The sequence below is a fragment of the Marmota flaviventris genome, chromosome 5 (genome assembly GCF_047511675.1).
Source record: "Marmota flaviventris isolate mMarFla1 chromosome 5, mMarFla1.hap1, whole genome shotgun sequence".
Classification (NCBI taxonomy): domain Eukaryota; kingdom Metazoa; phylum Chordata; class Mammalia; order Rodentia; family Sciuridae; genus Marmota; species Marmota flaviventris.
This window is the reverse complement of record NC_092502.1, coordinates 70,055,050-70,066,736: the sequence shown is the minus strand read 5'-3', so window position 1 is coordinate 70,066,736 and position 11,687 is coordinate 70,055,050. Positions and strand designations below refer to the sequence as shown.

The window sequence follows — 11,687 nt, the reverse complement described above, 5'->3', positions numbered from 1 at the left end:
CGATACCCTACATCAATGGAAAATATGAAGACCTAGTCATTCTTACACTTACACATTCATGCGCATGGTGTCGCTCTTTACTGAGAATGTTTCTGCGAAGAAAGGCACCGTATCTTCCTCCAGAAAATTCGTCAGGTAGTGGGAAATCCGTTGCGAATTCTCTCGCACTAGAAGCTCATAAAACGGATCCTTGAGAGGAAGTTTTATGTAAGGCATTCTATATACTGTAGATATCTATGAATCCTTATGCGTGTATCATGCTATTTTCCTTGCAAAGAGACCCGGGAGCCCGGCACCTTCTATTCTCGCTTCTGCTCCTCACAGACTGGGAGGCCGGGAGCGGTCAGCTCCACTACTCTGTCCCGGAGGAGGCAAAACACGGCACCTTTGTGGGCCGCATCGCGCAGGACCTGGGGCTGGAGATAACAGAATTGGTGCTACGCCTGTTCCGGGTGGCGTCCAAGGACCGCGGGGACCTTCTGGAGGTAAATCTGCAGAATGGCATTTTGTTTGTGAATTCTCGGATCGACCGGGAGGAGCTGTGCGGGCGGAGCGCAGAGTGTAGCATCCATCTGGAGGTGATCGTGGACAGGCCACTTCAGGTTTTTCATGTGGAGGTGGAAGTTAAAGATATTAATGACAACCCGCCGGTATTCCCTGAAAATAACAAAAGCATAATGATTGCAGAATCTAGACCTCCAGAAACCAGATTTCCACTAGATGGCGCTTCGGATGCAGATATTGGCGCAAACGCTGTCTTGACCTACCGACTGGATCCCAACGATTATTTCACTTTGGATTACCAAAACAATCGTGAACAAACGTCTTCGTTATCACTTGTGTTAAGGAAAACATTAGACAGGGAGGCAATTCAGGAACATAGTTTATTACTGACAGCCAGTGATGGAGGTAAACCAGAGCTGACAGGCACAGTTCAGCTGTTGATCATAATTCTGGATGTGAATGACAATGCTCCAGAATTTGATCAATTCGTTTATAAAGTTAAAGTGTTAGAGAATGCACTTAATGGAACACTCCTGATTAAACTAAATGCCACAGATCCTGATGATGGTACTAATGGAGATATAGTTTACTCTTTTAGAAGGCCTGTGTCTCCCTCAGTGGTGTATGCATTTAACATAAATTCCAACGATGGAGAAGTTAGGACAAAAGGTAAACTGGATTTTGAAGAAAAGAAATTATATGAAATATCCGTGGAGGCAGTTGACAAAGGGAATATTCCAATGACGGGTCATTGTACCCTTTTGGTGGAAGTACTAGATATAAACGATAATGCCCCTGAAGTAACCATCACTACTCTGTCACTTCCCATCAGAGAAGATACACAACCTAGTGCAGTCATCGCCCTGATCAGCGTTTCCGACCGTGACTCTGGTGCCAACGGACAGGTCACCTGCTTTCTGACGCCCCATGTCCCCTTTAAGCTGGTGCCCACCTTCAAGAATTATTATTCGCTGGTGCTGGACAGCGTTCTGGATCGTGAGACTATATCTGACTATAAGCTGGTGGTGACAGCACGTGACAGGGGCTCGCCTTCGTTGTCGGCCACAGCCAGCGTGTCCGTGGAGGTGGCCGACGTGAACGACAATGCACCAGCGTTCACGCAGACCGAGTACACCGTGTTCGTGAAGGAGAACAACCCACCCGGATTCCACATCTTCACAGTGTCCGCGCGGGACGTGGACGCGCGGGAGAACGCGCTAGTGTCCTACTCTCTGGTTGAGCGTCGGGTGGGCGAGCGTGCGCTGTCGAGCTACGTGTCAGTGCACGCAGAGAGCGGCAAGGTGTATGCGCTGCAGCCCTTGGACCATGAGGAGTTGGAGCTGCTGCAATTCCAGGTGACCGCGCGCGACGCTGGCGTGCCGTCCCTGAGCAGCAACGTGACGCTACAGGTGTTTGTATTGGACGAGAATGACAACGCGCCCACGCTGCTGCCTCCTCGGGCAGGTGGCTCTATGAGCGAGCTGGTGCCACTGTCAGTGGATGTGGGCCAAGTGGTGGCGAAGGTGCGCGCTGTTGATGCGGATTCGGGGTACAATGCGTGGTTATCTTATGAGCTGCAGACGCTGGCGGGCAGTGTGCGCAGCCCGTTCCGTGTAGGGCTGTATACTGGTGAGATCAGTATCACGCGCGCCCTGGATGAGGTGGACGCGCCACGCCAGCGACTGCTGGTGCTAGTGAAGGACCATGGCGAACCAGCACTGACCGCCACTGCCACAGTGCTGGTGTCACTGGTGGAGAGTGGTCAGGTGTCAAAGGTCTCTTCGCGGTCGTCCACCAGTGCCTCTGGCCCAGAGGCGGCGCTGGTGGATGTCAACGTGTACCTGATCATAGCCATCTGCGCGGTGTCCAGCCTGTTGGTGCTCACGCTGGTGCTGTACATGGCATTTCGCTGCTCCGCGGTGCCCACGGAGGGCGCGTGCGGCCGTGGGAAGCCCACGCTGGTGTGCTCTAGCGCGGTGGGAAGCTGGTCTTACTCGCAACAGAGGCGACAGAGGGTGTGTTCTGGAGAGGTCCCACCCAAGACCGACTTAATGGCCTTTAGCCCGGGTCTTGCTCCAGTTTTGGGTTCTGCAGAGGAAACATGCCAGAGAGAAGGGCAGGCAGAGTTCTTGAAAGCGGTAAGTTCCTATTTTGAAGAATAGACTTTTTTTTTTTTTTTTTTTTACATATTTGCTTTTTATTTTTGGTTAAAGAATTTTTGTAAATCCTGGATAATCTGATAATTTTTTTGTCCTTAGATATTAAAATATATACAAACATCTTAAGAAATAGTCTTAACTAAATATTTTAGCCTTCTTGACAGTTGTTCATTTAAAATATCTTTAACCCCAATTTTGAGATTGTTTCTTAGGTTAATTTTAATTTCCCTGCTCTTTATCATCTTTAACAATTTGGTTATTGACATTTAGGTTGGATTATTCTTCATAGTGAAACCTGAAGTCACCACAATGAAGTGTCCAAAACTGAAATAATTTGGTTTTGTTGTCCTGTTAATCGTTTTCTGTATTTATTATGTATTCACCATTTACAAAAATCCCACGTTTTGAGAACTTAAGCATTTTTTTAAAATGTTGTTTTAATGAGGCTAATCAAAATTTAAATTTTTGAATCTTTTAATTTAATTTACACATATGCCTACATACATGTATTATTTTAAAGTGCTTCATAACTTTTCACGGAAATGCCTCATTTTACAGTTCATTTTTCTTTCTTTTAAATAATTTCTTTTGGCACTCCTTTGTTGTCTTCTAGGCACATCAATGTTTCCCTCTCAGGTATCCCATAACAAGCTACTTGTGATTTTCCTTTCATATTTTTATTTGCACTCAGATAATTATTCATAAATTTACATTCATGTAGTGATTTTTTATTATTGTTTAGTTTTAAATATTTAACACGTTATGTATTTTAGATCTCTTTGTCACAAGACTTTTGGGAAATCTTTTATTTTAATTAGTTATGTATGACAGCAGAATGCATTACAATTTATATTACATGTATAGAGCACAATTTTTCATATCTCTGGTTGTACACAAAGTAGAGTGCTGGGAGCCATTAGCCAAGTAGGTATGACAATTTCCTTGCCAGCGTACCCCATGTTGCTTAGTGGAAGGACTCGTGGAAATAGGACATTTTGCAGTGACATTGCATATAGGTGACCTTGCTCAAGGACCAGGGCGGATTAGGGTGTTCCCGGTTTAGGATAATCGGGTTTAGGGCGTTCCAGGTTTAAGATTATTCCTGCTGGGAATAGGGCGTATCCTGCTGCCTGAGTTCCCCTTGAGTTCTCACGGGATTCAGATAGTATTTTTTGGGAGACAGAAGCCCACTGGGAGTGGATTTGGGCAGAGAACGTGGATTTCCCCAGAACGTGTTTGTAGACGGCTGGTGTGAGTTCGGGAATAAAGAGTTGCTGTTTGAATCTACAAGCTGTGTGGTGGCTGGTGATTTTGTGCCCAGCCAGACTGCAGCAGTAGAGTCACACCATTTGTGTCTTAATACATGTAAGTAGGGTAGTGATGTATATCTCATTCCACCAACTTTCCTAACCCCATGCCCCCTCCCTTCCCCTCCCTCCCCTTTGCTCTATCTAGAGTTGTCTAATTCACCCATGCTCCCCGCCCCAAGCCCATTATGAATCAGCATCCTTATATCAGAGAAAACATTTGGCATTTGGTTTTGCAAATGTGATACTATTAATAGCTGTGTGGTAATGATAGTGTGGACATATCACTACACATTCAGTTATTCACCTGGGGATGAGCAAACACTTTGTTTTTAGTGTTCTTTTACAAAGAACATGTTGTACTATCATTTTATGTATTTCCTAAAAACTGATACTTGATTCTCACAGTGGAATTGATCACCAAAGAGTATCAATAATTTTAATTTTGAAGTATGTTATATAGGTGGTTTTCCAAAAATTTTGTAGTACTTGAAATTTCCACCAAACAGTTAAGAGCATTCTTTTCATCTTATCTCCAGAAGCAATAGAGGATTTACTTTCTGTTGTTGTGATCAGTCTGAAATATCAAACAAATATTTTATTATTTGTTTTAATTAGTTATACATGACAGTGGAATGCACTTATATACTTTGATGTATCATACATAGATGGATATAATTTCTCATTTTTCTGAGTATACATATTGTAGAATCACATTAGTCATACAGTCACCTACATACATGCAGTAATAATGTCTGTTTCATTCTACTATTTTTCTTATCCCCACATCCCCTGCCTTCCCCTCCTTTCATTTCTCTCTACTTAATCTGAGGTAACTTTTGTTTTTTTGCATTACAATTCTTTTTTTTTTTCATTACAATTCTTAATACACATAAATACCACACTTTTTGTAATGCTAAGTATGAAGTCAGCAAATCCCCCCCAAACAAATACTGAATGTTTTCTCTGATATAGGGAGGTTACTCATAGTGGAATTGGGAGGGAGAGCATGGGAGGAATAGATGAATTCTAGATAGGGAAGAGGGGTGGGAGAGAAAGGGAGGGGGCAGGGGATTAACAAGGATGGTGGAATGTGATGGACATCATTGTACGAAGTACAAGTATGAAGACTTGAATTGGGTGTCAATATACTTTATATACAAACAGAAATATCTGTTATTTTAATTTTAAATTCCTATATGTCACCAGTGGAATTGAGAATTTTATGTTATTTTGTTTTGGACTTTATTGTCTTTGATTTATCAATAAAACTCTTTACCCATTTTCACATATGAAAAAAATGTGGTTCTTAATTTGGGAAAATTCTTTGGACAACATAAATATTACCTATTTATCTGCTAAGTGCATCACAAATGTACTTTTCTCCAGTGTCATTTCTACTGATTTGTTTATAGAATATTTTGCAATATAAAAGTGTTCAAAATTCGTATAGTCAAACATGTCTAATTTTTATTTTATGCATTTTAAAGTTTGAAGGTTAGTTTGAAAAGTCTTTCTAACCTCTGTATTGAAATTCACTGGGCTAGGGGTAAAGCTCAGTGGTAGAACACAGGACTAACATGCACCAGGCCCTTAGTTCTATCTCCAGCACCACAAATAAATAAATAAATAAATAAATATACACATATATATAATTCATTAATTAAATTTATTTAATAAACACATATTCAATGTTCTCTATATACTAGGGGTTTTACAGAATAGGAATATAGCTTTGAAATTCATTCTTTTTTTGTTGTTGTTAAATATAAAATTTCTAGATTGGTGACATTTTACTTTTGCCTGAAATTTTTCTTTAATACTTCTTGTGTTCTGGTACTGAATTCACTCAAATTTGTGAAAATTTTTTATTGCACTTTCATTTTTTAAGATGTATTTTTACTGGATATATAGGATAATTTTTGAAAGGTGTTATTCATTCCCTTGCCTCCTGGCTTGAATAGTTTCTGATGAGAAGATTGCTATTCTTTTTACCTTTGTTCTTTCCCCTCCATCACTTCTTATAGTGTCAGTTTAAACTATCCTTTTAAAAAATGTCATTTTTATCATTGATTTTTGCAAATTGATCATTATGTTCTTTAGTCTTATTTTCTTTATGTTAGTCTATTTGGGATTTGTTGATTTTCTTGATCTGTGGATTTACCATTTTCACCAAATTTGGGAAAATTTTAACCATATTGCTTCAAATATTTTTTCCTCCTTTCTGCCTTTCTGTGACTCCAATTACACTTATGTTGGACCATCTGATGTTTTCTTTGTCTTTTCACTCTCTGTGCCTCATTTAAGATACATTTACTGGTATATTTTCAACTCCACTAATTTTTCTTTTGTAGTGTCATGTCTTCTAATCCTAACCAGTATATTTTGAAAAATTCAGACAGTATATTTCTTATCTCTGTGAGATTCCACTTTGGTCTTTCATTTTATTTATCTCCACATAATATTCATCTTTTGATCTATATACTTGATTATATAAGTATATTTATTATAGATGTTTTAACACTCTTGTTTCCCTGTTTGAACGTTTTTCTCTGCTTCTTTTGATTGATCTTTCTTTTTGTGTGGATTGTGTGGATTTGCATGGCAGGTAATATTTGATTAGATGCCAGACATGGTGAATTTTACATTGTTAGGTACTGAAGTGTGTGTGTGTGTGTGTGTGTGTGTGTGTGTGTGTATGTGTGTGTTTTCCTTTAAAGTGATGGTTCTCCACCAGGGACAATTTTGCTCCTGCCCTAGTAGATAATCTGAAAATACCTGGATACATTTTAGTACTTACAACTAGGGTATTGCTATAGCACCTAGTGATAGAGGCCAGAGATACTGCTAAATATCCAATAATTGCTGCTAAACATCCCACATAACAAAGAATTATCCAGATCAAAATATCAATAGTGTTGCTACTGGGAAATTCTGCTTTCAAGAGCATTGAACTTAATTTGACGTGAAGTTGAGTTTCTTGATACAATTTTTTTTTTCTTTCAAAGCTTGATTTTAAGCTTTGTTAGTGCACATTTAGGATAGCTTTTAGTATAAGACTAATTTGACCAGCTTTTAACATAATAATGCCTTAGGACACCACTTAATGCCCTGTAAAGTCTTAAGAAGTCTCTTTTCTCTGACTGATGGGAGTGCAAAATATTTCCAGCCCTGAATGAGTTCTAGGAATTATTCTGCTTACTCATTTGAAGTGATTATTTCCCTGGATTTGTGGAGTTTTACCCAATGCACATGCACATTACTACTATTCAAACAAATTTTGTAGAAGACCCCTCTGCAGATCTGTGGAGCTCTTTCTCAGTTCATTTTCTTATATCCTTCTTTGCAAATTCTATTTTTCTGGGCCTTGCTTAGCTTTGATTTCTTTATGCTGGTGCAGTGAGGCCACTGGGCTGTTTACTTTTCCCCCTTGCTATTGCCTAGTGTGATGAGGACAATCTTAAGGTTGATCTTATTTGTATTCTCTCTTGAAGATTGTAGCCTTCCTTACCTATTGTCTGAAAACAGTTCCTTTATATACTTTATGCAGTTTTCTTATTGTTTATCATGGTAGGATAAAACAGAAGTTCATACATTATTGTATATCATTGCAAAATGTCTGTCTACTCTGTTTGTTTCTTTGAATTTTAAATTCCAAAGAGTTTGTTATTAATATCAACAAACATTTTTAAAATCAGAATTTACTTGGATATCTTTTCATTAACCCCTATATTTTCAACCTTATTCATTACATTAAGTACATTCTTATGAAAGGATGAAGCTCAATATTGCTTTTGAAACTTAATATTATGCCTTTCTTTTAATGTAGAATTTAGATCATTCATGGTTAGTGTGATGCATTATATATGTATTATATATTTTATTTCATGTTTATTGGTTATTTTACTTTTTTAATATTTATTTTTTTAGTTGTAGTTGGACACAATACCCTTATTTTAATATGGTGCTGAGGATTGAACATAGGGCTTTGCATGTACCAGGTGAGTGCTCTACCACTGAACCACAACCCAGCCCTGGTTATTTTACTTTTTTGTCCTTTTTTATTTTCATGATTTTGGTGATTTACTAAAAAGGAATGCTTATTATCTTACCTCTTTTAATTTGGAAGTTCTAATATAGTTTTTGTCTCTAATAATGCTCATATTCTTTCCTACTTATCTCTGTATTTTAACATTATAATTGTGAATATAACATACTTATGGAAAAGTGATGAAATACACATGTATGGTTTAACACATATTTATAAGTCAGACATGCTATAATCTCAAAGAACTGGTGCCGCAGTCTGGCTGGGCACAAATCACGAGCCACTGAAGCAGGAACAAACTTTATTTTTAAACTGCAGGAAAACACTTCACACAGCTCCCGGGGAATCCTTCCGAACGCGCCACGAGGCTTGTCCAGGAACCCCCAGCCGGAGATATCTCTCCCGGAAAATCCCTCCTCCTGCACTTCCCCAACCAATGGGAACTCTCGGGGAATCCCCGGAAATCCCCACGAGAACTCCAAAATAGTGTGAGAACTCAAAAGTTGCGGCAGAGGCGGATAGTAATGCCTCGTCCTGTCAATCAATACTGTTGGCAAAATGCCAGGGGCCATACAGACTCAGCCGTGGCTCTCAGCAAACTGGAACAATGCAAAGATTTTTTTTTTTTGGATGGTGGTGCTGAGGATTGAACCCAGGGACTTGTACATACTAGGCAAGCACTCTACCAACTGAGCCATATCCCCAGCCCTAATGACAAGATCTATTTTTTAACTCATTTAATCTCCTTCGAATTATATGCCATTTTATCAGGTTTCAAACGTTAGAGGCCTAAATTTTTATTTTTTTATTTTTTAGTTGTAGATAGACACAATGTCTTTATTTTATTTATTTATTTATTTATGTGGTGCTGAGGATCAAACCCAATGCCTCATACTTGCTAGGCAAGCACTCTACTACTGAGCCACAACTCCAGCCCTAGAAGACCTTATTATTTTAATTGTTTATACAATCAAGATTTTTTTAAATAAATGTAGAAAACAGGCTCAAGAAAGCTAAAAGTGGGTTTTTTGAAATAATCAATAATAATGATAACCTCTAGTGCAGTTGAACCAGAAAAAAAAAGACACAGGAAGAAAAAATCATATCAAGAATTTACAAGGCTCAATTTTAGAATTTTATACAAAATTATATTTTGTTCCGGTATAAAGAATCACCTGCTAAAAAATAAATGATTTTTTAAAATGAAAAACAAAAGAAGAAGAATTGGTCGGTGTGGTGGTGCATGCCTGCAATCTCAGTGGCCTGGGAAGCTGAGGCAGGAGGATCACAAGTTCAAAGCCAGCCTCAACAGAAGTGAGGCACCAAGCAAATCAGTGAGACCCTGTCTCTAAATAAAATACAAAATAGGGCTGGCTGTGTGGCTCAGTGGTCAAGTGCCCTTGAGTTCAATGTATGCTCCCCCTATAAAAATGATTAAAAGGGGAATGTCACTAGAATGTAGAAAATGCTAACATGTAGCCAAGAGTTTAGATTAATTGGGAATATACTTTGAAAAATGTCACCTGCTATAACTGACACAAGAGGAAATAAAGCTCTGAACAGTCCTTTGACCACTAAGGAAACTGAATTAGTAATCAGAAGCATTCCCACCAATAAAACTCTAGGTACAGATAATTTCAATAGTAAGTTCTATGTTCAAGTGAGAAATATTCAAAGAGTATATAAATCTTTGAGTATAGAAGGAGATGCCACTTTTATATTATTTAAGAAACTACCATAAATTGAATACTACTGGCAAAGAAATAAATCAGGAAGAAAAACAAGGATATGGAAGTATCACTCTGAAACTTAAATGCAAGAATTTTTTTAAACTTAACAAAGTAAATCAAGGAATATATAGAATGAATTATAAATTGTGATCTAATTATGATCAAATGTGTCTCTCCAAGAAAATACAGGTTCATTTGCCGAAGGAAAACCACAAATGTCCTTCAATACATTAATTCTTGCAAGAGAAAAAACTCGCACATGCATACAACATTTGACATCAATTCTAATTTTAAAAAATTCATATAAACAATGACAGAGGCAATATATATAAACATTCAACTGGAAAAATCAGCTGGAAATAAATTTTTTAAAATTTCAGTTTGTTTTGGGTTTGGGTTTTGGAGGTTTTTGTTTTTGTTGGGGGGATACTTGGAATTGAACCCAGGGGTGCTCTATCACTGAACCACATGCAGCTGTTTTATTTTTTATTTTGGGACAGAATCATGTAGGTTGGTTAAGGCCTCACTAAGCTGCTAAGGGTGACTCCCAACTTGGATTCTCTTGCCCAGCCTCCTGAGTTGTTGCAATTACAGGCATGCACCAGTGCACCCAAAGGAAATGAAATTTTAAAAGATATTACACTTTAAACTATCAGGTATCTGGATATAAATCTAATAAAGCACTTGCAAGATTTCTATGGAAAAAATCCATCCCTACCCTGAGCCAATGAACATACCTATATTTTAGAGTAGAAGCTTTATGATTTTTGTCTTTTATACTTGGGAAAATCTCTTCTTTTTTTTTACTGCTTTATAGTGTCATTCCTATGACAGATATACTGTTGATAATTATATGAGTCTTTATAGGTGTAAAATCTATTTTATTAATCTTTTTGTCTTATATTAGTACCACAAGTATCACATAGTTCTTATAACTGTAGTTTTTAATTAAGGCTTGAGAGCTGGTAGTATAAATCCTCCTACTTTGATGTTCAAAGGGAAGTAATTCTATTTATTTTTGCTGTAAATTTTAATTGACAAATAATAATTGTTACTATTTCTGGGTATAGTTAATAGTAATATACTGTGTTTCAAAATTGCTAATAGCTATTTTTATGGAATAGATTTATATTCTCGCCATAAAAATTAAATTGATGAGGTAGGTATGTTAATTAGCTTTTTTCCCCCAGTAGTAGTAATTGAACCCACAGCCTTACACATTCTAGGCAAGTGCTCTACTACGAAGCTACAGCTCCAGCCCTTTTAAAAATATTTATTTTTGAGACATTGTTTTGCTAATTTTCTCAGGCTGACCTCAAAGTTGCCATTCTCTGTCTCAATATCCACCTAGAGGAAAACATCACATGGGCAGCAGGAAAGTAGCTCTATAGTAGAGCTCTTACTTAACTATCTTGAGGTCCTGGGTTCAATCCCCAGTGCTGAAAAAAAATCACCTTATATTCCAGTTTTATCTTATCCAAGAATTGATAATTCTTGACCATCACTATTTCATTTAAACTGTGGTTTTCAAAGTTTCACATATACAAAAGAAATTCTAGTTGAGTTTTGAATTTTGATTGGTATTGAATTAAATCTATAGATCATTTTCGTGGAGCTAATATCTTCAAAACATGCATTTCCAACTCATGAACATAGTATAGTCTCTTCTTATTTAGGTCCTCTCCAATGTTTCTCTAAAGAGTCTTGTAACTTTTTTCCATGCTGCATCACTGTAATATGCTGATTTTCAGTCCTTTGGGTATAAACCAAGAAGTGGGATAGCTGGGTCAAATGGTGGTTCCATTCCAAGTTTTCTAAGGAATCTCCATAACTGCTTTCCAGAGTGATTGCACCAATTTGCAGTACCATCGTCAATGTATGAATGTACCTCCCCCCCACACACACCCATATCCTTGCCAACACTTCTTATTCTTTCCTG

General features: G+C 37.9%; 1 protein-coding gene across 1 annotated transcript; it reads left to right on the top strand.

Moving 5' to 3' along the window:
• The first annotated feature begins 257 nt into the window (after positions 1 to 257).
• On the top strand, positions 258 to 2,802 carry Pcdha13 (protocadherin alpha 13). Its single transcript, XM_071611857.1, has one exon. It carries the CDS (start codon positions 258 to 260, stop codon positions 2,664 to 2,666), a length of 2,409 nt encoding a protein of 802 aa, XP_071467958.1. The 3' UTR covers positions 2,667 to 2,802.
• Positions 2,803 to 11,687: the final 8,885 nt, after the last annotated feature.